General features: G+C 40.0%; 1 protein-coding gene across 1 annotated transcript; it reads right to left on the bottom strand.

Annotated features, from left to right (window-relative positions):
• Nucleotides 1-23: 23 nt before the first annotated feature.
• Nucleotides 24-26983, bottom strand: sycp2 (synaptonemal complex protein 2). The gene is made up of 47 exons (XM_079676722.1): nucleotides 26837-26983; nucleotides 26265-26342; nucleotides 26000-26140; nucleotides 25779-25910; nucleotides 25585-25689; nucleotides 25456-25480; nucleotides 25141-25226; nucleotides 24948-25042; nucleotides 24831-24865; nucleotides 24599-24741; nucleotides 24421-24473; nucleotides 24076-24121; nucleotides 23820-23924; nucleotides 23294-23354; nucleotides 22872-23020; nucleotides 22659-22733; nucleotides 22357-22440; nucleotides 21603-21711; nucleotides 20953-21116; nucleotides 20802-20876; nucleotides 20614-20677; nucleotides 20465-20510; nucleotides 20229-20308; nucleotides 19639-20084; nucleotides 19437-19564; nucleotides 18158-18194; nucleotides 18010-18074; nucleotides 17871-17916; nucleotides 17689-17732; nucleotides 17528-17588; nucleotides 17125-17290; nucleotides 16913-16977; nucleotides 16320-16787; nucleotides 15503-15664; nucleotides 14804-14962; nucleotides 14336-14489; nucleotides 13303-13625; nucleotides 12219-12500; nucleotides 12003-12054; nucleotides 11153-11281; nucleotides 10295-10488; nucleotides 9476-9582; nucleotides 2151-2250; nucleotides 1932-1990; nucleotides 1015-1093; nucleotides 646-702; nucleotides 24-438 (listed from the first exon to the last, which is right to left on the bottom strand). Exons 2-47 carry the CDS (start codon nucleotides 26286-26288, stop codon nucleotides 382-384), a joined length of 5337 nt encoding a protein of 1778 aa, XP_079532848.1. The 5' UTR covers nucleotides 26289-26342; nucleotides 26837-26983; the 3' UTR covers nucleotides 24-381.
• Between the last annotated feature and the right edge of the window lie 55 nt (nucleotides 26984-27038).

Raw genomic sequence — 27038 nt, 5'->3', positions numbered from 1 at the left:
AAGAGGTATTTACAAACAAATTATAGGTTTAACAATTTAATTTTTTCCAGTAGTTAACTTCCTTACATAAATATATCAGGAATTTGTTTTAAAAACATCACAGAGCAGAAACAACTCAATGTTTACTTTCAAGAACACTAAAATGATTAAAACATTTCGTCAGGTGATACATATTAGAATAAAATAACATTACCAATAAAAACAAAGATTGAGCAACAATGCATCAAGGTCAGAATAAATTAGAGACATCCACATGGAATAAAATCAGAACCTGGAACAATCAACACTTTTAAATTACACAGCGCGCAGTGTGCATGAGGCGGTGTAATACACAACCTTGTTTACAGTGCAGGATGGTCTTCAGCTCAACATATGGCTCTGTCAGGGGAAAAACAAAGCATGCAGGCCTCTCTTCACACTCTTGATCTCCCCGTCTTGCTGCAAAAAGGTAAACAAGCACAAAGAAGACAGTTCATTTGATGCCTTACACAACATGATCTGAGTCATAACTCATCTCAAGTCTGTGTGTGTTGTACAGGCTTTCAAATGAGCAGTGTTACTGCTGACAGAGTGAAGGACACAAAAGGAAAAGCCAGAGTAAACATTTTGCTCTAATCCTCACTGAATGGTCACATGTCCACTCACCATCTCGCTGAGGAGTCTGTCCTGAACTGACTTCATGTCTTTCCTTATCAGGCACATCTGATGGCAGGCAGAGCAGCAACGATTCAGAGGTGGTAACAGAATATGACAGTCAGGACAAGCAGGGGACAAGTTGACACATGAGACAATGACATAAGCGAAATTCTATTAAGGCTACTCAGCGAAAAATCCTTGGACAGACAGGTTGACGGATAGAGGTGACACAAGCTCTATTTAAAAAACAATAAAGAAAGTTCAACTATGATTGAAAATTCTTCATATGCCACCAAAAGTCTTGATTTATACATCTATTAATGGAGTCTAACACTTGGACAACACAATGGCGCACATATTAGATATGAAGGTTTTAACCTGGGATGTGAATATTCTCTCCTCATACTCCAAGCTGTGGCACACGTTACTCTGGAGGGCCGTCTTCAGGGTCTCATTGCTGGAAAGAGTGACACACAACCGCATGAGGGAGAGGCAAAGTAAAAACAAGTAAATGTAAAATGTGGTTTACTTTACACAGTGACAGTTCATGGTAATTCAAATTGCTTTAAAGATATACTTGATGTGCTGTTTTTCATGATATGCCTTAAAAAGCACCATTGGCTCCCTTTCAAATATGACACTTACTCTCTCTGAACAATGGTGGCAGTAAGATAAGAGGGAACTGAGATACTTGACTGTTATATGGACAGAAGGAACAATGCATGGATACAAATCAGAAACTGCGTATGATGAGGAAAGTCAGACTTCATTTTGTCCAGTGAAACAATGTTGGAATCTTAATTATCTTATATATATTCATTTTTAGAAATGCTGATTGGATCATAAGTGCTGATTAAAGCATAGAGAGGAGAGGTATGTTCATGAACCTGGATCGCTCCATGGTAACACAAAAAGTCCTGTTGTGGCCATTCTCTTGTAAAGGTCACAATGAACTTATATTATGTGAAAGCCATTTGCTTTGACCGTGAGAAATCTGGGTATAACAAGGCCAATTCCAGTCCGGTCAGCGGTGCCTGGCTGGATAATGGCAAGGAAAAGCTTGCTGAACAAACATAAGTGAACTCAGCTTAGTCATATGAAGAAACACTGGTCACATCCCTCCGAAAAGTAGGTTATCTTAAGCCTGAGGAAGAATTTGTTTTGCAAGCCTTTTAATCCATGTTGTTACACGGAATAAACAAGTGTGTAGGGCAACACACACACACAAACACACAAACACACACACACACACACACGCACACACACACACACATAAAGAGAGGCCTAACTTTCACCTCGTGGTTTCCCGCTCCTGGTAAGAATGGAAAGCAACAGCCTGCTTTTTCCAATACACCTGTGAGAGAACAGAGACCGAACACTGATCAAATCAACATCGAAAACACGTCAGAATTAATTACAATTTCATTAACGAGTAGTTTAATAGTTTGAGTTTATTTTGGCAATATTTCTTTAAAAATTATTTTCCAAAAACTCAAAACGTGAGAGAGACACACAGTCAGGTCTTTCTCCATGCTTTTAAGCACAGTGTCATTCTTCTCCAGTTTGTTGATCTCGTCCAGCAGGACCTTCTGAACCTGCTCCAGCCTCTGAGTCCTGCACACAGGAGAGAGCATTAACCAGTGGAAGTGGAAATCTAAAATGTAACACAGACCATACATACAATGTGTTTACAGGCCGCAGGGAGGCAGAGTACTGTAGACTTAAAGCCCATCAAATGCACAAATGGTTAAGTTAAGTACTAAAAGAGTATACTAAGAACCGTTTAGCGAAATGAATACTAACTGTACTCATTTCCTCTAAGAACTACATCAAACTAGCTTCCAAAATAAGCTATATCTTCATTATGTTGCAATGTATTAGCCACAGAGCCGGCCCGACCCATTAAGCGACATAAGCGGCCGCTTAGGGCCCCGCAGCCACTAAGGGGCCCCCTAGCAACAACAAAAAAGTGGGAAAAAAAAGGAAAAAAAGGAAGAAAAACAGTACACCGTCGCTGTGATAAGTATGTTTAATTAATTGTGTTAATATGCCGAGATTGCCTACTCTCAAAGTCATGTATTATATTATTGAGTCAATAATATAATACATTAATCCTGCTTTATCTGAACCTCATCATGACACTAGAGAGGACGGCAGGATTGTAATTTCCCGTGTTCAGTGAATGCAACAGAGGCAAGGCACCAGACCAGTTGAATGGAAATAAACATCTGTCTTATTGGCTGACAGGTACCTATCCTGTGAGCTGTGACAATATTTAAAATAAACTGTCAGTCGGACTCAGAGTTTTTGAAGATGGACATAAGAAAACATTTTCTTAAAAAAGACGACAATTCTCAAGTGGTGGCTCACACAACAACCCCAGAGCCGAGCCAGGTAAACCAGGTATGTAAATGTTAGTAAACTTCCAAATTATGCGAACATGTAAGCAAAGCATAAATTACAGCTACGTTGACGTTACTTTGAATCGGGGGGGTAAGCTAAACCGTTAGCAAGTAGCTATTGCTAGCCAGATATATTAAATAAACACTTTGTCATACAATCTAAATGCAATGTTTTTTAGCGTTACCTGGGCCCAGGAGTTCAAAACTTTTAGTCTCAATCAGATCCGATCAGATTTTGAAATCCCATTTTTTGTGATCCAGGATCAGACAAGTCGGCCAAATGTTGTCCCTGGAGTTCAAAGCAATTCAGGATAGGATCAACCTGATCCAGATTACGATTTGTCAAGAGAACTAGATCCTGAATATCAGTGCTTTAATCCTACCGATCGCCATTTAGTGGACATGAAAAACAATACAAGGAAGACAAGAGACCACATTGCAGAGACATCTATAATGTTTAATTATATTTTTAAATACATAAAGGACATCAAATCATAATGAAATTGTAATTTAAAAAATACTCCCACTAGGGTAACAACAATAAAACATTAATTCAAAGGCAGCTGGATCATCCAGGCGTGCTTTGAGGAGCTGAATTCTCAGTGAGGTTTCAGTTGGCTTAAGCCGGCACAGCTGTATTTGTTCTTCGGCCAGACGGATCTGCATCTCTGCCCTCTCCGTAGGCATCATCCCTCTGCTCTGGTTTTCTGGTGTGCTTGCATTTTCTCTTTAGAGGTGGCTCTTGCAGTGTGTCATCAGGCCTCGCTGAAGGTTCTGGATCCACATGGGTCAGGAGGACCTCATCTTCAATGGTGTGTGTCACATCCGGTGCATTGACAACCTGAAATGAAAGTTTATCAATATACTTTATACCCCTTAATAAGGTGATCACAAGCATGCAAGCTCCTGGAAAATGGTAGTACTAGGATGCTATATAAGACATATAGCAATTGTAGTACTATGAAAATAACAATTATACAAGATAATAATTGTAGTTCTATAGGGACAAGGATAAAATCACACATACCTGCGACTCACCATCCAGTACAACGTTTGGTATTCCATGTAAAGATTGTGACTGCTGACCACCAATGATATCAAGTACCACATCTGTGTATTGTCCCCTTTTATATGGTTTGTTACCCGTCTGTGGGTTTTTAGCCTGGCTGTGGTCTTTGGTAGCTTGCTGCTTCAAATTCTTCCACCTCAGCCTCACTTGGTCCACCGTCCTCTTGTGTCCAGATCCTGTGGCATTCACATTGTCTGTAACTTCCATCCATATTTCGCTCTTTACTTTAGTCGCTCCACCCTCTCTGTTAAAGCTACCAACTATGGAGTCATAATTATTCCTTACACCCTGCAGCTGCCACCTCAGAAAAATGCCTTGTCACCCTAGCTGCCACCCCAGTTGGCAGCTTTGTTTTGAAAGAAAAGTTGTGGCACATCATCCAACATTTATGAGAGAAAATCTCTGTCCGAGTGCAAGTGATTGCAGCACAAGACGCGAGCCTTAACCCCTCCCCCGGCCCTGGCGCGAGCCTTGAAATATGATTGGGGGCGATTTCATTTGAACGGGGGGGACAGCGCAAAACGAGAAGCATTTCGGATCCAAGTAGACGGAAGGAATGAGGTATTTGCGGTCTACAATGACAGAGAGGAGCCTGTCAAGTTTGGCTGTAAGGCAAGGCAAGTTTATTTATATAGTACTTTTCTGTACGCGACAATTCAAAGTGCTTTACAAAACAAATTAAAAGACTTTTTAGGAATACATACATTAAAAACACATTGGCCTATATAATGGAATTTTACAACAGGCATTACAAAGCAAAGATAATAAAATAATAAAAATAAACACCACAGGTATACAATAGATGTTTAAAAGGCATACTGTAGTGCGAATATGAGCAGCTCAATTAAAAGCAGCCAAAGATATATGTTTTAGTCTCAATTTAAAAATAGTAAGCGTTTCTGCGGACGTGCATGATTTGGGTAGTTTGTTCCAGAGTGTCGGGGCATAATAGCTAAATGCTGCCTCTCCATGTTTTGTTGTTACTCTCGGAACCGATAGCAGACCCGTCCCAGAAGACCTGAGGCACCTTGATGGCTCGTAATTATTTAGGAGTTCAACAATATACTTTGGTCCTAAACCATGTTATGATTTAAAAACTAGCAATAGTACTTTAAAATCAATTCTTTGGCCGACTGGAAGCCAGTGTAAAGACTTCAGAACCGGACGGATGTGATCTACTCTTTTAATGTTAGTGAGGACACGTGCAGCAGCGTTCTGAATCAGCTGCAGTTTTCTGATGGATTTTTTTGTCAGCCCTGTGAATACACTATTGCAGTAGTCGAGTCTACTAAAGATAAAAGCATGGACAAGCTTTTCTAAGTCCTGTTGTGACATTAGTTTTTTAATCCTCGATATGTTCTTCAGGCTGTACTCAGCATTGAATCAAAACGCACCATAGCTTTAAATCTTAATAAGTTTGTGAGGTGTTTTGCTGAACAAGATGGTAATCGCCGCATTCAGCTGTTATAGGCATGCCAACTTGATGCTCTGCTCACGGATGAGTCGATGAGCATAATAAACTGTTAAGATGATGACCTTACGTGTGTAAATATTTTTTTTTCTTTGAGGGGGTCTGCCCCCAAAAACAGTTTCAAGTCCTGAGAAAGTCAAATAAGATGTAAAACTTCACTGCCCAGCCAAAAAAAAGTAACCACTTTGATTTAACTAGGCCAGTAGGTACGGGCTTTCCACTGAATAATAACTGCAGCGATGTATATGTTTTAGCTGAATACACGTTTTTTAACCCTAACTGATGCAGTTAGTCATTTCTTTAATGTTTGTTCTTTCTGATGTAAAGTCAAGGTTGTAACTGTTTGCAATGAAGTTGTGGGGCACTGAACTGTTCCTTTGATTCTTTTGATACATGATATAATTATAATTATTTTCCTCCAAAAAATATAGTTTATTTAATAATAACACTGAATACGTGAATCATAACAGTGATTGACAACTGATAGGAATAGTATGATTGTTAATAGTATTATATTCATTCAGACAAACATCGAATAGACAGTTAATTAATGTACTTATTGCAGCAGTCTGCATAGATTTGGTACCCCTGCTGGTCTAAGAGTGAGACAAACTCATTCAGTTATTGTTCAGTTAAAATTCATTAAATTACGTAAGTCTGCCACCTTATATATTTCTATTTAAGGCTTTACTGATGTGCCACAATAATGTCACCAAATGTTATTGAGTTAGAATATTAATATTGTGGCTTTCCAAGTTAACATTGATTGATATGACTGCGATTAAATCAGCATATACTTCTACCAGGGGATGCCACCCCTCAAAATCTCTTGCCACCCTCTCGCCACCCCATGAATATTTTTCTAGATCCGCCCCTGCCTCAACTATCTGAGAGTTGAACCCCAAGGAGCATGCCAAATAACACTGGCTTGTATTGTGCTACACAATATCGCTGTCCATCGCAGAGTCCCCCTCTCTGACATCGATGATCCCCCAGAGCCCCTTGCCTCTGCTGATGATCAGGCCCACCTATGGATCTCCCTCTAAATGAGAGACTGAGTGGTGGTGCAACGCGAGATGCTATTGTCCGCAATTACTTTTGAAAGGTGATGACAGATGATGGACTTTTTTGTTGTTGAAGATATTTTTTCTTTAATCTAAATTACATTTGTGATTGACAATCTTTGCTGTGATACTTTTATGAGCATAAACATTTATGTCATCAACATTTGGTTAAAAACAAAATAGGCCACTACAAACGTGAGCAAAAATGGAAAAAATGGAATGTATTTCCCATGAAGGCTAAAAATGGTGTATTATTTCAGTTAACAAACATTGCCATCTTATTTAAATTTAAACATATTTTAAAATAAATTGTACAGTACATTTTGCTCTGGTAATCCACTGGAAATCCACCCTTTTGGTGGGATCAGGATAATCCAGTTTTTTGGGATCAAACTGATCCCAATCCTGTGTTGTCGGTTTGAACTACCCATTTTGAAGATTTGATCCAGATTAAAGCTTGGAATGGATTTCCTGATCTGATCGGATATCAAAGTGATCCTAATCCTGTTTTTTGGTTTTGAACTCCCCAAAATCCAAATCTGATCTGATGAGATAGGGATTCAAATTGTTGAACTCCTAGGCCCTGGTTCTCAAAGAAAGCTCTCTGGGAAATGTTGACTTACTGTTCGATATGAAGCTAGAAGCTACCTTACAGTACACAGTTGATCCGGAGTCCTGTCAGTTAAAGTGTTTCATAGTTAGCTTAGCTAAGCATCAACCTAGCACTGAAATATATGGATGTTATGTGACAGTATTTCTGAGAAAAAGTCAGCTGAAATGGTGGCATAGTTGCCACTGCTTTACGTGTCGACAGCATGTTTGAACGTATTTGCAGCAGTAAATGTGGCTGTTTTGCCACTGACGTTGCCATAACAACACCTGAATTTAAATGTGCGACGTCTTTTTGTGACAGATTTTTGCAAGAAATTATAATCAGGGATGCAAACACACGTATGGTGAAAAAAGAGAGAACTATTCGAAGGAGAAAAAAAACAGCGTAATATACCATCTGACAAAGGCCTGCGCTATAATGCTTCAGTTAACTGGCTATTCTTTATAATATACTCAGATCAATAGGAGACAGAGATGTTAAGTTATAAATCAAGGGGTTTTATTATTATTTACAGCAGGGTTGGGGAACCTTTTTCCTTTCAATTTTTACAACATCCTCCGAGGGCCGTACAAATTATTGAACTGCTTAAAAAAACTAAAATCACAGCCCATTAATTTGGCCTTTCTTTCATGCTGTGCAAAGAAAAGCTACCTCTTAATCCAGATATTTTACCATGATTCGCGCATGCACGCACACACGTGCATGGTTGTGGCAGAAAGATATGGACACAAGATGTGTGCAAGTGTATTAAGTATCCTATCCATGTGAACATGATTTAAGTGGGGGGTACTTTACCTCCTCTAGTGGGGTCCGGGGGCATGCTCCCCCAGGAAGATTTTTTTTTAAATATTGAAGTTAAAAGCATCAATCTGCTGCACTTTGAGAGCAACCTGAAGAGATCTATGGATACATCTCAACACCCATATGAAACAGAACTGTAAGCAGATTCTTCTTTTTGGATATTTTACAAATCACTCCCCTTTTAAACTCTATTCTTGTTATTTTTAACAACTTTTTTGTTACTGTCATATTGTATTTTATACCTGTTTTTCATTTAGACTCTAATGTCTCATTAATAACTATAATGATCATATCAAGGTGTGCCTTAACCTCACTGAGCTGAGGTTATTTGAGCCTCTCAGGAGAGAGCTCTCTTCCACCTGGTTGTAGAAAAGCTCTTTAAATTCGTTAGCATAGCTAGCTAACCAGATGCTAATAACAACAGATCGCCACTGTGCTTACAACTAAAGACAGCCACGCAAACACTGCGGTGTGTACGGCTCCTTATGGGTACTGCAATATTTGAAGAGCTGGAGCGGCGTTCCGGTGCTCTCCGTCAGCACTCTAGTCTACACTCCTTTCCGACGAGACATATAACACGTGAAGACACGTTACGCTCGTGTTGTGTTCAAGGAACCTGCCCTTGGCCAGGAAAAACAGGCACTCGCTTGTTTAATTATTTTGCGGTCTAGATTTCTTCTTCTTTTTTGAAGTGAAAAGTTGTCCGTTAGACGGACTGACGGACGGACGGGCGGACGGACGGAAGGACCCCCCCCACCCCCAAAACGAAAACTCTTCGGTTCTCCGCGAATTACACAAGTCACCCAAATCAGCGTTAAAAAAGCGGGAGGCGCCGAAAAGCGACTAATTTGCATCACTGTATAATTCTTCTGAATGATATTCCTATTGACAGCTAGTTTCTATGTGAACATTGTGAGATGGACAGCCAGAGAGAATAAATGAAAAAAAGTTATGAAATACTATATGACAGTAAAACAAGAATACAGTTTAAGTGATTTGTAAAATATCCATAAAGAAAAATCTGCTTACAGTTCTGTTTCATATGGGTGTTGAGAGATGTATCCATAGATCTCTTAATTTTGCTCACAAAGTGCACCAGATTGATGCTTTTAACTTCAATATTTAAAAAAGAAAAAAGTCTTCCCGGGGGCGAATGCCCCGGACCCCCCAAGAGGAGGTGAGGACCCCCCTAGAGGAGGTTAGGTTAGGTGTTTACATGCTTATTTATACAATATGTGTGCTTATGCTAACATCATAAGACAAAAGTTGGTTCCGTGTTGTGTGTAGTGAGAACGCGCTAGAGTGGCCCATGCCAAAGCTTGCTTAGGGCCCCCAAAAGTCTAGGGCCGGCCCTGATTAGCCAATATGAACAGTACAGGCAAATGTTAGTTATTCAACAGTAACCACATACTAACTGACCTGTGCTTGGTGACCTGCGTGTTGAGGGAGGAGACGTGCTGCTGGACGGTCTTCAGAGTCTGCTTGTTGTAAATCTCCACCATGTTGTGACGGTTCTGAAAACAAACCTATTTCAGGATTAAGAAAGCAGAGCTGACAAGAGATAACAAGTGCTGGGATATATTTCAAGCTCAGTCACTGCTTTCTAAAACACACACAGTCATCTTCTTTTATTTATGTTAAATTGTTTTTTCTTTCAAGGTAAAAAGTTACTTGTTGCTGCCAGTTTTTGTTTAACCTGTGTTGGACTATGGAGATCTTTTGTATATGCATAGCTCAGAGTTTTAATACGGATCACACAGCTTATTATGCCTCCCTGAGGTTCATTCCAATTGTTAAGTTCTGTCTCATTACTATAAGATTACTCTTGTTCTGTTGGTCTTTGTCCCACACAATACCTTTTAGTTTTGCATTCTCAGGCTTTCTTTATGCTTTCATTTCATCTCTCCTTTGGTGTATTCTGTCTCTTTATCTGTGTGTTTTTGTCAGCCAGTTCTCTCTTGTAAAGTTAATTTCAATGGGCCTTACCTGGTTAAATATTTGAATTAGTGGTGTTAAGTACCTTCTGAAATTCCTCCAGGAAAAGGGGAACTACATAATGCAGACGTCAGTAGTGCAGTTACTGTGGCATATTCTTTCTCCCCTGTGGACTATTTATAAGTTTATCATGTGTGTGTGTGTGTGTGTGTGTGTGTGTGTGTGTGTGTGTGTGTGTGTGTGTGTGTGTGTGTGTGTGTGTGTGTGTGTGTGTGTGTGTGTGTGTGTGTGTGTGTGTCCAACCTTGAATTTATTCTTCAGGTCGTTGCTGAACTGCTGGAACATGCTGCTCTGGTTCACAGCCAGCTTTGGTAAGTCGCAGTCCTCCTCCTCCATATCTCCGTCTCCCCTCTCTGCCTCCCAGCAGTGACTGGAGCTCATTGTGTGGGAAGAAGACATCACGTGGCTCACCTCAGCGTCAGCAGACATCCCAGTGACTAAAGGTAACAGGCAGACACTGATCGGTTAGAGTGAACATCCCAACAAAATAAATATATAAGATTTTAAATATACAGGTTGCAATCGGTGTGTTCTTCTAAAACCAAAAAAGAAGGCCAGGAAAACACAACTATCAAAGAGCTTTTTTTGTCTACTCTACTATTGTTATATTTTGTATAATGTAACATCTAAAATTGTATTTTAAATGTAAGTATTACATCTTATTTTAAAACAGCTTTGTGATTTCTGGCAGTCTCAGAGAACACAGGACAACACGCCCAGAAGTATTTAGGGTACCTGTGCCATGAGTGCTTTTATTCACAGTCCTATTCTCTCTGATACACTTCTGTATTCTTTCCTTGATACCTTTGAAAGCATTATCCTTTGACTACATTCCCTTTCGTCTAAATTACCTGACCATGAGGTCTGGTTGAAACAATGAGGAAATATGTGTACCATCAAGAGGCCTTAACTTAATAACTAAGTTTCACAAAAATAACTTGTTTTTCAGGTTTGCATGTGCACTTATATTCGACAGACAAGACGCACTGATTCCTTAATAAAAGTTCCTCTACCAGGAAATGTAGGAAATGTTATTCCTGCCTGAAATAAAAAATAAATGTACTTTACAGCGGCTCACTGGCAGTCAAGAATACGTCTTACAGGACTTGAACAACTTCCTCGGTTTCATCCGAGGAGAGCGCTGCCCTCTGATCCTGCTTTTTTTCTTCTCTTCCTTCTCATCTTCCTCAGAATCACTCGACGATGAGATGTGGCGCTTGCGACCTGGTCCTGTAAAAAGAACCATCTGTTATAACCAATGACCCGGTATACAACTGTTTCAGAACACAGGGGTTTCCTCTTAAGCAGACTCTCATTTGACCGTGGAGCCCCATTAGAGGGAACACATTACCATAACGACTATTACATTGCATTTAGCTGACACTTTTATTCAAAGCGATTACAATAAGTGCATTCGACCAAGAAGATACAACCTTGAAGAAAACAGAATCATATAAGTACATTAGGTTTCATAGAGCCAAAACATTTCAAGTGCTACTCAACTGACTTTAGATAAGCCAGTCCTTCGTTAGTATATAAGTGTTTAGTTAGTATCTAAGTGCTTTTTTTTTCTTCTTCATTTTATTGCTCAAAGTGGAGTCGAAGGAGGATTCTAGGAGTTACTGGAAGCCAGTGAAGGGAGTGGAGGAGCGGCGTGGTGTGGGAGAATTTAGGAAGGTTGAAGACCAGACGAGCTGCTGCATTCTGGATCAACTGCAGAGGTCGGAGGGCACATGCAGGTAGACCAGCCAGATAGTCTAGGCGTGAGATTACCTGGACTTGAAGCTGCGTCGCTTTCTGGGTCAGGAGGGGACGTATCCTCTATTTAATAAGATGTCATTTTATAGTGAATTAAAACGTTGGCGTTTACGCGTGGGGGGGACCTAGCTGAGAGGTTAGTATGTAGCAACTGGATAATACAACAAAAAGTTAAACACAGATGGTATTTTACCTGAGATACGAAGCTGCTCAGAGTTTCGTTCTCGGTCTGAAGATGGTGTTTTCTGTCAGGATGGACAGTAATGCAAAAGCCATTTGTTAAACTGGTTAAAACTATTCAAAATCACAATAGCAGTTAGTGGACTTTCATTGCTGTTATCAGTGAGTCCATGTATCCATCTAATTAGAATCAAGCAATCATAAAACATGAAGTGTGGTAAAGCAATACCTCTCTTTTATGAGACACAGCCAGGCTGTCATCGGGGCTCTCCTTAACTCGGCTGGTGAGTACTGATGACTTAGTGGACGACTGGCTGGAAACCCAGGATACTGAAGACATTTTACTGAAGCCATAACGGCTGCTGACGGTGACTTCAGGGATCGTAGACTGAGGAGGAGAAGACATGGGGGGCTTCTCCTGCTCGAGGAAGGTGGATGTCAACAGGGGCCGAGCGGACGGAGACAAAGGCGATGGAGGCGCTGAATGCAGACTCTGCTGGATTGAACTTATCTGGAAACAAATAAAAGAATGAAGAGGGACAGAAAGTGATGAGAAAATGATGGACAAGAAGGAGTATGGACACTCACTTAGTGGGTGTCTAATCACCATGGCTGTCAGAGATCAGGGACAGAACAGACATTTCCAGCAACGCATTAAGAGGCACAGATGAAGTGTTGCAGTGCTATTATCTGCTCTGTCTGGAGTTAAATAGGTCCTTTTAATCATGCAACTTAATCATTCGGATCATCATGTTCAATTCCACCATTTGATCCTTAATTACTTAATGTATTTATCTGGGGAAGTTGAAACTCTTAAATAGCCACTTCAGACTAATGGTTACACACATCCACCCCCTGAGAGCAGCTGTCAGTTCTCTAAGCAATGCTTAGGTCATAGTCATACTCACTTGAATTCTTGGTTAAGAAGGCCTCAAGCTATGTAATAATCCACACCTCCATTCAAGTCACTCTCGTGAATCTCACGTGACTGTGGCATAACGTAAATAACTTCTATGTAGTGTAAAGGTGTGTCTTTGAATCACTCCAAGATGTTAACTACCAAGAAAACCCAGCAGTCATCGCAACTGATGAATAAGAAGTTTGTAGTTGAAATTCTGCAAAGATAATAAGTCCAGTTGAGAATGACTTATAGTACATTTTCTTTGCTACACTGCGCAGCTAGTGTTTATATCATTTGGGTGAAAGTGAGAATGTGGTATTATGCCACGTTAAAAATGTAATTGTCAACTTGAACACGAAATACATATACGGCCATGTGACCTCCATAAGGTGTCAGAGAGGTGCTGTTTTACCTCTGCTGCACGAGGTCCAATGGTGAAACCTGCAGCGGGGGTTTGACCTTTGGTTGTTTGACCTTTGCGGCTGAGTGAAGAGAGAGAGCGTACAGACTGGACCGAGTGAGTCTTGGATGATCTGTGCTTCTTATCCACGCTGCAGAAAGAGGAGAGCCTGAAGGTCCCTTTACTGCTGAGTGTAGAGCGAGGTTTGGGAAGCAGCAGGATTGGCGAGGGGGTGTCCTCGCAGGGAGGCTCAGGGGAGGCAGGGAGTGGGGATCCCAGCGGGGTGAGGAGAGGGGAGCAGGTCAAACCGAAGGTTGGGGCTGACCTCTCGGCAGCTGTGAGGGACCAAATTAAACACAGATGTTCAAGCAGCTGGCCTCAGAAGTTGGACAGAGTATAAGGTCAATATATACATGCTTTTCTTCATATCAATTTACAGTTAAAAGGTTGGAGAGCAATACGGTCATTTATGTAACTGTTTTAAATCTTTCTCTATAAAGATAAAAGTACAAATTCCTCTAGTGGGAACATCTTCCAGTACACACATTATGTTTTGCACATTTTTCAGAGCTTAACACAAAATATCTCATGACTGAAACAGGCAAAGCAAATCTCTTAAATACAATAGGTGCAAAACGTTGGGGTTTTGGGTCAGAAATATTTTTAAATACGTGTTCAGACCTTCAGAAATTCAAATCTGTCTTCTTGTCTTAAAATGTAAACTGATTTTTCTTTTCTTTTTTGACCACAGGGCTTAACTTTAAGGCCACATGGGGACTTAACTGAGACGAAGTCAGCCCCCCCCCACCAGGTGAATCCTCTCCAAAGGTTTGAGCTGGTTAAGGAAACATGCAGCATGGCTACACTGAGTGAAAACCAAACACTATATAGCTATACAATACTTAAATAAAGGGAAACTAGTTCCAGAAGTATCAGTAATATATGGCTACTGTGATGGAGTTAGCTTATCATTTGAATCACTATGACACAGGCTGATGTCAAATGACTGTTATCTAACTTTTGGTGAGTAACTTTCCACTCTTACATCTCATCCTCTCGATCAGAGGAGGGGACGGACAGAAAGAGGTCTGGCGGGCCGCCCAGGAATCCTTCACTCCATTCATCTGATCTTTGGCATGGGCGTAATTTTTATTGTTAAACTTCGGAGTTTCCGGAAGAACATTCTTAGGCCGCAACTCCTGAAAAGCAAAGTGTCTCTGTTATATGTCAACAAGCATGAAAGCCGTTCTGAACCACAATGTGAATGTTCAAGTTCAAGACTGTGGCTTATTCGCAGCTTCAGAGTTAAAAAGTAACATCTTGATATTTTTCACCATTTGCTATACATAAACATATACAGCTATGTGCTTACATTTGAGTTGAAACAGCTTTTGGAATGTTTTTAATGCTTTTACTAGCAATTGATGAAAAATGTAAAGCATGTTTTTATTTATATAGCCTTATACTTTTCAAAAAGCACGCTGAAATTACTCAAATAGAGCTGGGCTCCCACCTTCGAACCAGATGGCTTTTTCAGATCTGACTGCTTGTTGCTGTCCAGTCTCTGGTGTGTATCTGTGGATTGCTCAGAGGAGGTGTTTTTTCTCTTCTTCACCTCTGGAACCTCTAAACGGCTCTTCTCCACCTTCCCCTGCTGGCCTTCAATATGTTTCTGTTGGCAGAAAACCCAAAAAGGGATGGGAAATATTCTGCAACAGTCTACTATTAATGCAGCGCCATCAGGCTAAACAGATTTGTTAAGCCTACAGATCTCAGAGTAGTTTGAGAGTACGTCTGTGTGGATTTCTGAAAAAAAAGATTGCCCGTGGCCGAACCTTTCTTGGTCATTGTCTGCCAATATACTAATTGTGTTCAGGCCCTTTTTATTTTCCTGCCAGTGTATTACTTTCTTTCAAAAACACAAGCTCTAACTTTAAGATGCCTGGAGAACAGCTACATCCGTCTGCGTTCACTTTGAGTGCTAACGTGACTCTTTAATCATTCTAGAAAGATAGATGCCTCCTTACACATGTCCACTAGATATATTTGCTAGGGCTTTAATCAAATACAAATTAAAGTCACATAAAGCAAAGAGTTAACATGTGGTAATACAAATATGATTTCATATATATATATTCAGACAGGTGCTTTATGCCATGCAAAATAGATATAGCTTGATCACAACATGACACATCAACCGAACGACCTCTACCTTGGAATTGGGTGGCTGCAGTGCCACGAGCTCCGACTCTGATTCGCTGCTTTCTGGCTTCCTGTAGCTTTTGGTTGGTTGTTTGCTGGCAGTCCTTTTCTTCTTCACTTGGGCAGCGTTGTGGGTTTTCTCAGCTTTCTCCAGATGATTAGTGGAGGAGTACTATTATTAGGGGAACAAAGACAGTATGATTTCAGTCTATTTGCAACAGCACTCTAATTAACTGCCTTCTTTCTAAAATACATTTACATTAGGTGCAAAACAGTCGACTGTGTGCTCCCAATGGCTCCTGGTGGTTTTGCTTGTGTGCGTGGGATGAGGAACAACTTTATGGATCTATTACTACTACTTCTACTACTACAACTACAAAATGTTTGTTAGTATTTTCACATATTTTCCTTTAAAAAAGTAACACCAAGCATGTGTTTGTTAAGGATAAAACACCAAATATTGAAACAAATGTCTTATCAATGTTACTGGGTAGCAAGGGATGTAACTGCTTAGACTGGATCAAAGACGGGCTCATTAATGGATGTATTATTTGGAGTTAAGACATAGGCTTCATTGTAATGCCTAACGAGTTTAATACTACTGGTCTGTTGCATTCCTTTAATTAACAAGATTCCAAACTGGCAATTGTTTTTGGCAGATCCACAATATTTGGAAATCAAATGTTCTGATCAGGTCAAACCTAGTCACACGCATTACTCTATTAGAACACAAATGATGTTATTTGTTCAGTAATATTTCAAAAGAGGATGAAATGTACTAAATGTGAAAATGGAAATGAAAGTAATATATATGGAAATGTGTTTGCCTCGGGAGACAGAGGTTTCTCTGCCTCTGACTGGCTGTCATCAGTGTCTGGATCCCTGTAGCTCTTGGTAGAGATGGCTGCAGTTCTCCTGGGCCTCCTGCCTGCTGCTTGAGCTCTGCTGGGTGCTGCTGCTGCTACTGCTGCTTCGGGTGCTGCTGCTACTGCTTCAGGTGCTGCTGCTGATGCTTTGGGTGCTGCTGCTGCTGCTGCTTTGGGTGCTGCTGCTGCTTTGGGTGCTGCTGCTGCTGCTTTGGGTGCTGCTGCTGCTTTAGGTGCTGCTGCTGCTACCGCTTTGGGTGCTGCTGCTGCTTTAGGTGCTGCTGCTGCTGCTGCTTTGGGTGCTGCTGCTGCTTTGGGTGCTGCTGCTGCTTTGGGTGCTGCTGCTGCTGCTTCGGGTGCTGCTGCTGCTTCTAGAGGCTTTGATGTCTTTTTCCGCTGCTCCACTCTCTTGATAACCTCAGGCTTCTGCTGATTAAACAACAATGGCATACTGTGGCTGAAAGGGATAGTGCATGACTTGATTGAATGCTAGTTGCTGCCAAATCCTACACAATGTACCTTTGAAAACCGAACCAAAAACAATACTGGCTTACCTTTTTCAGTTTGGAAGTGCCCTTGACAGGTTGTTTAGAGGGTAGGGGTAAACCTGGTGATTCATCTGTAATGAAAGAAAACCCTTTTTATATGAAAATACTCATTCTAAAAAGTGGAAAACATATACAAAGTCTTCAAATATTAAAAGTTAGTCTTAATGTAATAAATTCCAAGTTAAGAGCAGCGTGAATGTGTGGCTGTAAAGGCCTACATGGAGTATGAAGAGACACCGCTTTAGGTTTGACCGGCGCCTGCCTGGAGTATGTGGTAACTTTGGGTTTGGGTTTCCGGTTTGATTCCTTTAGCCAGCTAACATCTGTCGTGGCATAGTCAGTGTCGGTGTCACTGAACAGATGCTTCTTCACATGGCGCCTCTGCTGCAACACACAAGGTGGTGGAAGACAGGGAGAATGATAGAAATAGAGAGAGAGAGACAGGGAGGAAGAACGTTTGTTGGCAAGCCCATGGTGTATTTCAATTTTGTGATTACCGCAGAAATATTTGCCTAAAAAGAAGTGTAAAGGTATACAATCACAAATAAACCAAGCATGTCGTGTCTCTACCATCAACTTTTTATAGCTAATATAATATACTACAGTAAAATGAAAGTATACTTTTGCCACAGGTTCTGCTTTCTTGGTTGTACTGGGCAGTGCTGATGAGTCCTGGATGCCACTGTCAATAGATATTGGGAATATAAATGAGACAGTTGTTAATAACAAATCTTAACATAAGTTAACTGTAGCACGAGTCCATTCTCATCTGGCAGACCTACCTCCTTGATATGAAAGACGTGCTGGAGAGGGTTTTGTTATTTCCCTAAAGAACAATAACAAGGACTTTAAGCATTAAAGTGACAAGTACCCAGATATACTGGATGCATTATATCTGGGTTCAACTGAGGGTTGATGCAGGTTTTTCAAGATATCAAATATTTAACATGAATCATTTGTTTACCCCAGCACTCAATGGTGCATCAGTGTTGAATGCAAAAACATCCTTTCTGTGCAACACAAAAAAAGGCATTATTACATTCTTAAATGCACTGAAAGCCACAGAAATGACTTAATGTATCTAAAGTATTGAATCAAATTACCGAGTAGTATTTGTTGTGGTTTTGCTGTGGGACTTCATGAGGCTTACAGTTCCAGACTCGTCCTTCTATAGCAGATAAAGATCATCTTTATTCAATCAAGCAGCACTTAATGGAACTCCTCACCATTGATGAAGTAATGATCCCTTACTTTAGCAGTCAATAACCAGCTCATATTGAAGATAGGCCTGTAACAAAGACACATTCCATAAGCAGCAAAGTTATGACAGTGATTTGTTCATTTAATTAACCCTAGATAACAAACTGTCCTTCACTGCAAACATTGCTGCTGCAGATACACGCTTTACAACATCAGGAGGATACTAGGGGTGTAACGGTATCCGCCCTTCGGTTCGGTACACGTGTGTACTGAAGTGTACCGAACGAATATAACGTTAAACGTAAAAAATTGAGAAAGTGAACAACTTTTTGGAAGTAATCTCAGGTGCTGCGTCGCAGCATTCAGAGTAATTTGCTGACATTGGGTTCAACGCGTCATAGAGCGACCAAGTCATTTCATTGGACGAGAGGCATACTATGAGAGCTGGTCACAGGGATGCGTTCAAATTTAGTCAGTAATTTGAGGAACTGTCGAAATGGCGAACGCAGAGAAAGTTGAGCTCGAAAATCCTCCAGCATCATTGAAGTCTCCGGTTTGGGAACATTTTGGTTTCGCAGCAAGGATGACTGACAAAGACAGGTGGACCGAACCAAGGCTTTTTGTCGGCATTGTTCAACTAAAATTGGTTACGCGGCTGGCAATACATCAAACTTGCAAACTCATTTGAAAAGGCATCACCCAAACGTGAATATCACCGGTACCAAAAGAAAAAAGACTGAAGTGCAAACCCAACTCCCGCTAGCATTTAAGCCTCCACCACTCGCAAAAAGTTCAGACCGAGCCAAAGCTAATAAAAACGCCAAATATTCTTATGTTGCCATGTTAGCAAAGCGCTACCTGGCTGTATCTGCTACCTCTGTCCCTAGCGAGAGGGTGTTCTCAGGGTGAGACATTGTTAGTGCCAGCAGATCTGCCCTTTCGGCAAGCAATGTGGACAAGTTAAAAAAAAAATTAAAAACATGAAAATACAATGACAAGCAAGTCATAATGTCAAACTGGCTGCTTAGGTACTAATACAGTAAAGTTCAAATACAGATTATTTCAGTTCATCGAAATGCTGCAACTTAATGTTTATTTTATTATATTTTGTATTTATTTGAGTGAATACATTATTCACAGTTTAATAATAATTAAAAAATATATATATATTTTATGTTTTCTGATAATTTTTTCTGCTGTACCGAAAACGTACCGAACCGAGACCTAAAAACCGAGGTACGTACCGAACCGAAATGTTTGTGAACCGTTACACCCCTAGAGGACACGTCCTGTAATGTAATGTAAAGTAATTAAAAAAAATTAAATGTACCTGTTGACAACAGAAGGGATCCAGCTCTTAGGGATTGTTGCTGCAGTTTCTTTTACTGAAGATTTGGGGGTCATCTCATAACGGCTAGAGATGAGCTTCACCATGCTGCCTGTGACCTCTGCATCCCTCTGCATGGAAAAGTAGGTGTGAGATCACAATACACTACATTAGAACAAACAGCAAACTTACACAGAATGTATACCTTCTCTTTGCTTGAAAGGGCGTTACTGGTTTTATCCTTAACATTCGATGGATCTCTCTTCTGCAGAGCTTTGGCTGTGGAGGCCTTCATCAGAGCCTTGGCCGGAGCTTTGACTGGAGCGGCATCTTCCTGCAAGGACATCTGGTGTTTGCTCTTCCCTTTGGCCAGGCTATTTTTGTGGGCCTGCTGCTCTTTGGGACCACACAGCGTTGAAGCACTCGGGTCTGCAGTGCGTCTGCCTTTGGCATGGTCTTTAATATCAGACATCTTCCTCTGTGCCGCAGCAGGCTCCTGTGGTGCAGGGTCCTGGTTGCTCTCCCCGAGGACCTGCTGCAGGCGCTGGGTGAGTTCACTATGGAGCTGCTTTTGGCTGTGTTTGTCTGAAACCGAAAACCTCTGAGCTGAGGAGGGGCGGTCCTGCTGCTGTGCCAAACTTGAACGAGGCTCTAAAGAGAAGAAATCATTTAATATAATTACTTCAAAAACAAAAAAAACATTTGATGACTTTTTGTGTACTTGCTAATATGTGTGTAACTAGATATGCAAAACATTTGGTTTCTTGTAGATAGTCAAGATATTTGAGGACTTACCACTTCTTGGCAGATAATTTATTTTCTGTGTTGGCATCATTAGCATTTCAGAAACGGAGAGTTTGCTCCAGTTAAGGGATCTGCAATTTGAACAAATAAATGTTAATGTACACTCTATACAAACATACTGTATAAAGCCCACATATAAACAACATTACCATTCAGAGCATCACATTCTCTGATAGCAGTATAAATATAATTAAAATAACAGTATGGAGGACTTTTACAGTTCTTACAGGTTTTTCCCAGTTTTGGGTTGGCTGTCAGGAACAAAATTAGGATCTGTAAGCAAAAAGATCAATGGTGGGTTCAAGAATCTTGGTAGAACAACAATATTTGTATTTCCTGGCTAAGCTAACGTCTAGGTCAGTATAGCATTTCATACCAAGAGACTGCTCTTCTCCCTGTCCAGCTAGAACCATTTCAACTGCTTTTGCCAGTGGTATGTTCTGTAGGACAAGGAAAGACAACAAATGTAGGAGAGTGATAATAGTTTGCACCATATCAGAAGAGGGATTATGTTTGAAAAGCAGGTTAGCACCAATACCCTTAAACATTCATTTGGTATTTTACCTTTTTGTGTAAATCCAATCCAACATTATTCTTCATGGAAAGTTTGGAAACTCTGCTCTGTTGAGATGATTCACTCTGAAACAGACCAGAGGAAATTAAAAAGAAAATCACATTTTGGGCTTGCAAGGAGAATATTCAGGACGTGCCATACCTGCTTTGTCATGCCACCTGTTGCTGTTATTGTACTGTTAGGTGTTGTGCCATTACTGGAGGTCTTAGCAGTCGTCCAGAGCTCTCCGAGGTAAGAGTCACCTTTCCTGTCACACGAACGAACCATCTCCAGAGACGGCTTCCCTTTACCCTTGGCGGAATTGTCTAAAAGGTAGGGGGGGGGAAAGATCAATGTCCTGGAGCTGAATAGACAAACCTTGCTTTAACATTTTGTGGACAAACACAACGTAAGAAATAGAGAATGAAAGCATCTTTCTTTGATTTAACATCACCTATCACTAGATGTAACCTAAGAGGATCTTTTATGACTGTCTGATGCATAGCTGTTAAATCTTACAACCTTGATCACATGTCACTGCTAATTCGTCTTTGACATGAAAAAGCTCAAAAAGCCCTGTAATAAGAAACATGTGATGACAAAGTTTAGGATTGGATATATAATGCAAAATAAATGTTTACATGTTGTACTATTAACTCTACTTTCATCAAAAAAAAAAAAATGTATATCAACAATTTACAATTCCATTTGAATCGTTTTAAAGTATGTCAACTTTTAACTTTCAAGACATTTCAGGACCATTCCATCAACTGGTGTGAAAGCAATTCAGGACAATATTTGTTGACACATACTTGATGACAGGACCGCAGAGAGGGACTTAGCATCATGCACACTTCCTCCTGCACCACTGCAGATGAAGGTGGTCGACTCTGAAAACCTCCTCCTGGTAGGAGTAACAAGCTGGAAGAAAAAAATAAAAGAATATTAAAATAAAACACATTAAAGATAACAGGAATACTGAAAGAATGAAAATAAGGAAATACTGCCATCAATATGAATAGAAGGTCTAGGATAGCGGCCAGCCAAAGGATTGGTTCCCTTGCTTTCTACGCCCCCTACTGGCCTTGACTGATAGTTTTTAAGGCTGAAGATCCACAGAACCTCAACCAATAATTACACTTTTGGGTAATATGCCTTCTTTTTATGTGGCTTTATAGTAAAGGATGGTAGAAATGTGGTCCAAATGTAATTTGTAACTACTCTACCATCCTATTTGTCATCTTACGTATCCTTATATTTATTTTCCAAAAAAAAACAAATGGTGAGTAATCTTCTGAAGGCAGAAGAACATAGCGGTGTTATTTTGTGTACTTTGACATCAAATTAAATCCTTCTATACAAAAAAGTTTAATAACTGGAAAAATACAGTTTCATCTAAACATCAGTTTAATTTTCCTGGGCCAATCAGAAGATAATATAATAGTAACTATTTTCAGAACCTGGAAAGCCTGTTTTCTATCTTTATGAGCTCAGTGAACTGAATGTGATTGTCTTGGACAAACCTCTATGTTTTTAAGTACCAAAAAAAGTACAAAACTGTTTCACCTGTAAAGGTGCAGCTGGGGTCGGTAAGTAAGGAGCAGTGTTTTTCTCACTTTCACCAAGAGACATCTGACTCTCTGGAACAACCTGCATGGAGAGCAGCATGCATACACACACAAATGCATCAAAGCTGTCATGCTGCTTTGCACATTGTATAACGACAATTTGATCGACATTGATCACAAAAAACACATAATATGCAGAATATAGTTTAGACCACATAAGCCGTCGCCCCAGCAGTCTCCAGTTAAATACATCGTGACTTCTGTATATCCACAGCATTATGATAACAGACGACTGTTTACCTGGGAGATGCTATCTTCCATTTGTATTTTAACCGTAGTGTTGACTACAGATATGCCTGACTTCCCCACAAATCCCTGCAAGGGAAACACGGTTGTTAATACATACTGCCAACACACTACACTTTTACTGTTTTGTATTTTGGTGTCAAAGAAAGCAGAATATTCCTATTCACATTGTGGCCAATGAGATGGAGTAAACAAGCCGTGACTTACTGCGCTCTTGCTGTGTCCATAAACCGTACGAGCAGCCTGCAGGATGTCCAGGGAGGAGCTGAAGTGGATGGTGAGGCTGGAGCCCTCCACCGCACCCACGACCACCACCTCCGACAACTTCAAATGCAGGACTTTTGTCTTGCCCTCCTCTGGAATAAAAATACACACAGACATACTCAACTCTCACACACACACATATGTAAGACATTTGCAGTCAAATCAAAATCAAAAGGTGATGTCATCTTCCTAAAGTTTTGTGCTTTTAAATAATCTATTAAGCTTATTTAGTTTCTATCAATTTACTTCACGAATGAAAATACTATGGTTTAAGAATCTAGGAATCATTGAATATCATAATACAAATCAGATGTATTGACTATCTGGGTAAGTAAATAAATATGTAGAGTTTGTGCTTTGATTACCTTTAACAGTGTAGCTTTGGACTTCATTCTCATTGATACATATTGTTTCCCACTGGCTCTCCTGCATGAAGAAGACATATCTTCCTGTTAGGCTTTAACACGTACAGTATACTTAGGGCTGCCCAATTAATCCTATTTTAATCGCGATTACGATTATGGCTTGCAACGATTACGAAAACAATGTAATCGAAATAAAACGATTGTTTTTTTATTATTACTTTGTTTTTGGTTGTTATAATATATATACGGTATATATATTTATTTATTTTCAGTTGAATTATACTTAAAGTTCAGGGTAATCAACTGTTAAAAACATACGGTTCACATTTTCTTTCTCCAATAAATTGATGTTTTCAAAGTCAATGAATAATCGCATTTAATAATCGCAATTACAATTATTGACCCAAATAATCTAGATTATGATTTTTGCCATAATCGAGCAGCCCTACGTAAACTGTCCATTTAGTGTTGATTCTGTAAATGTTGCCGTTTTTGATCATCACTTTCAGGAATTCTTGTGAGGTACCTGTGCTTCTTCATCACCCAAAGAGAAGTAGAAGGAAATGCTGTGGCTGTCCAGGTTGAAGTCGATCCAAAATTCTTCAAGCTTCTCATCAGCAGGCATCATTAGCTGACAACATAAACACAACCCTATCAACACATCTGTGAATACACTTAGGACTACATTGTAAAAGAAAGGTTAATGACACCAAGAAGGCAAACGTGGACAGACAAATTCTGTTATTGTTTTCTATTATTTTTCTGATTCTGGTGATACTTACCTCATTCTTGTCCAAATAGACCTCCAAACAGGGATAGGAATACACTCTATAGTAGAAAGAGACAAATATTATTCAAATGTGCATCTGACACTGCATGTCTTCCCTAACTTCGTTCTGTCAAGGTTCACCAAATACTGTTTGTATTTAGAGGTTAATGAAAAAGTTAAAAAGGAACAGAATTAGAAAATGGCTTATTCTATGGGTAAATGATATCACTGAGTTAAGAGGAAGACATCTTTTTCATTCTCTCACTGTGCTAGAGTAAAGGGTATGAAATAACAGATCAATTACATTATTCCTATCTCTAAGGGTCTTTGGAGTTACTGAGCTCTGGGATTCGTATACCTTCTGCTGTCTCCCTGCATCCCATTCACCAAGTTCAGAAACTTGCGACAATCCTGAAATCACACAATCTTATATTAAAATTCTGTGTAGCTGAACTCCTGTTGTAATATTATACGAAATAATTCCCACTCATGATTGTAAATGCAAATGAGAGACAAAGGTGATAAATTGCTTTTACCGTCTCAAACTCAGAATCCTGGATTTTGACAAAAGCACTGGCAACATGCTCCATGCTGAACCATCGATTAGCCAGTTCCTTCCTCTGGCCAGGAGTAGCCATTCTGCACAAGGACTCCATCAGGGCTGTCTGCAGGTCGTAATCTGACAAAAACAAACTGCGTTGTACATTTGTTGTGTCTATGTATGGTCCAGAGTTTCGAGCGACGATACTATGCATAACTCCTACTTACCACCTCCCTTCAATATCTGACCAGCCAGCTTGGTCCTGTCAAAATATAATGAACAAGTAAACATTTGAGTGTTATAGTGAAAAAAGAGCAAAAATGAATGATACTCCCAATACATACATGATATCTGAGGCATCCTGAGACGTAAGGATCTTTCTCTCTTTCTTAAACTCCACAGGGATCTTGTCCAGAATTAAGTTGAATTTGCGGATTGCCTGTCAGAACATTGTAAGCAAGTTGATTTACGAGCAAATACATGACCAACTGTTGTATTGCTCTTCCAAATACCTGGTTATTGGAAAACATTTCAAACCTCTTTTTGGATCAGGATGTAGATTCTGGGGTCTACTGCCAATTCACCAACAGGATACAGAAAGGACTCTGTGATTTGATGTGTTCCTGCAAAAAAACAAGGGGGGACAGCCATACTGTGAATAGAGACAAAGCTAAATATGTTACTTACTAACTGTCATCATGAACGTTGTTGGGTATACTATAGAAGACAATGACTTCAATATTAAACTAATGAATAATAAACCTTTTAAACATTTAATAATACAAGTAGAATATACTACACATGGCTCATTGAACTGACAAAACCAGATATTTTACAAATGTACAAACGTACCCTCTTTGCAGGCTTCATGAACAACCTGTAACAGACAGAAAATAAATCAGTTTAACATTATGGACACTAACATGAGTGGTATATTGTTCTGTAATACAAAGTATGTTTTACTGTAACAAATCAGCTCACCAACAAGGCATCAAAGAAGTCCTCAGAGAGGTTGAACAAGGTCTCATCCCACTTTGGGCCACACTGGATCCATAGTTGCCTGCATTTCTCAAACCACTGCACCATGTGCACAAAACAGGTTTAATATACACCTGACTAAAGCAATAGCTCATACAGCACTAACAGTGTGAGTCTGTATTTTATCGTTCACTTATCTTTTTGACCAGGCCTTGAGCGATTATTCCTGACAGTCCCTGACGACCACCAGGTCGTTTTAGGTTTTTCCCACACTTGTAGAGGATAGTGAGACCCAAACTGGCTGACTTTGAATCGTTTTCATCCAAACTCTACATAAACAATATAGATGTGGTTACATTAAACATACAGACAACATATCACCATGGCATGTTAGTGAGTGTGCTGGGCTACATCTTACCCTGCTGACAAGCTTATCCAACTTGGTGAGAAACTGTTGGGAACATTTTATGGTGGTCCCTTCACCAATGTTCCTTTGCAAGAATAAATTGAGGGCTTGGACTTGCCCACTCTTCAACACCTCATCAACGACTTTCTCTAACTGCACATGAAAAGGGTTCATCAACGATTACTTTACACCACTACGTGCAACAACAACTATTTAAGTGACATTGCGTGAAGTGATATGGATGTTGACAAGCTTTTTTAAAGTTTTCCATTCCCACCTGAGTGTCCTGCGCCGGTGCCATGTTGTCTTCCGAGATAGAGCTACTGCAACCTGACCTCTGCTGTCTTCAGAAACACTGTAAAGATACACCATCAGCATCAAGCTGTCAATAATAACGCCAGGATTGTACTTATTGTACATAACTGTAATTTTTGAACTAGTAAGTCGTATCTATGAAACTCCATGGACAGTAATAACAATCTATTACCAGCTAAGAACGAGTGACTTTGGAAACTCAACCGAGCTGATATGAAAGTGAACAGTTAGCTAACGGTTAACTAGCTTACCTTATTTACAGTTGTTCAATGCTAGTGACGTAAACCTACACAAGCTATTTAACTACTGTTTACAGAGGTTTTCCATAAGCTATACCACTATGACGTTTACCATATTGTCCTAATGGTGACTACACGACTCTATAGTTTGCTCTGGGAAAGTATAATCTAAAGATACCTGCGGCTAATGCTACTAGCTAATATAACATCTCCTAGCTAACGCTCGTTGCCATCGTTAACGTTCTGTGGGCATTGAATAATTAAGGTATTTTATTCATCTCGTAACGTAACCTACCGTTATGTCAAATGTCGCCCAGTAACATAACATAATGACTATTTATCTTTATTTGTTTGACAGTTTTGATAGCTCCATCGCAAAACGCGCGAATATTTTTACATTTATCGCGCATGCGCGAGAAAGGTCGCCCAGCAGTCACCTCTACAGTTCGTCCAGTTGTGTGTGTACCTTGTGTGTCGAGGATGACTTTCATAAAACA

Source organism: Notothenia rossii (genome assembly GCF_949606895.1).
Source record: "Notothenia rossii genome assembly, chromosome: 4".
Lineage (NCBI taxonomy): Eukaryota > Metazoa > Chordata > Actinopteri > Perciformes > Nototheniidae > Notothenia > Notothenia rossii.
This window is presented reverse-complemented; position numbering and strand designations above follow the sequence as displayed.

Excerpts from the sequence above, each read along its gene's own strand:
- sycp2 (XM_079676722.1), bottom strand. The coding sequence starts at position 26,288 with ATGGCACCGGCGCAGGACACTCAG. Across the intron at positions 25,227-25,455 it reads TCATGAAGCCTGCAAAGAGG|GAACACATCAAATCACAGAG; the intron begins GTACGTTTGTAC and ends GTTTTTTTGCAG. Across the intron at positions 24,122-24,420 it reads ATGCAGGGAGACAGCAGAAG|AGTGTATTCCTATCCCTGTT; the intron begins GTATACGAATCC and ends TTTCTACTATAG.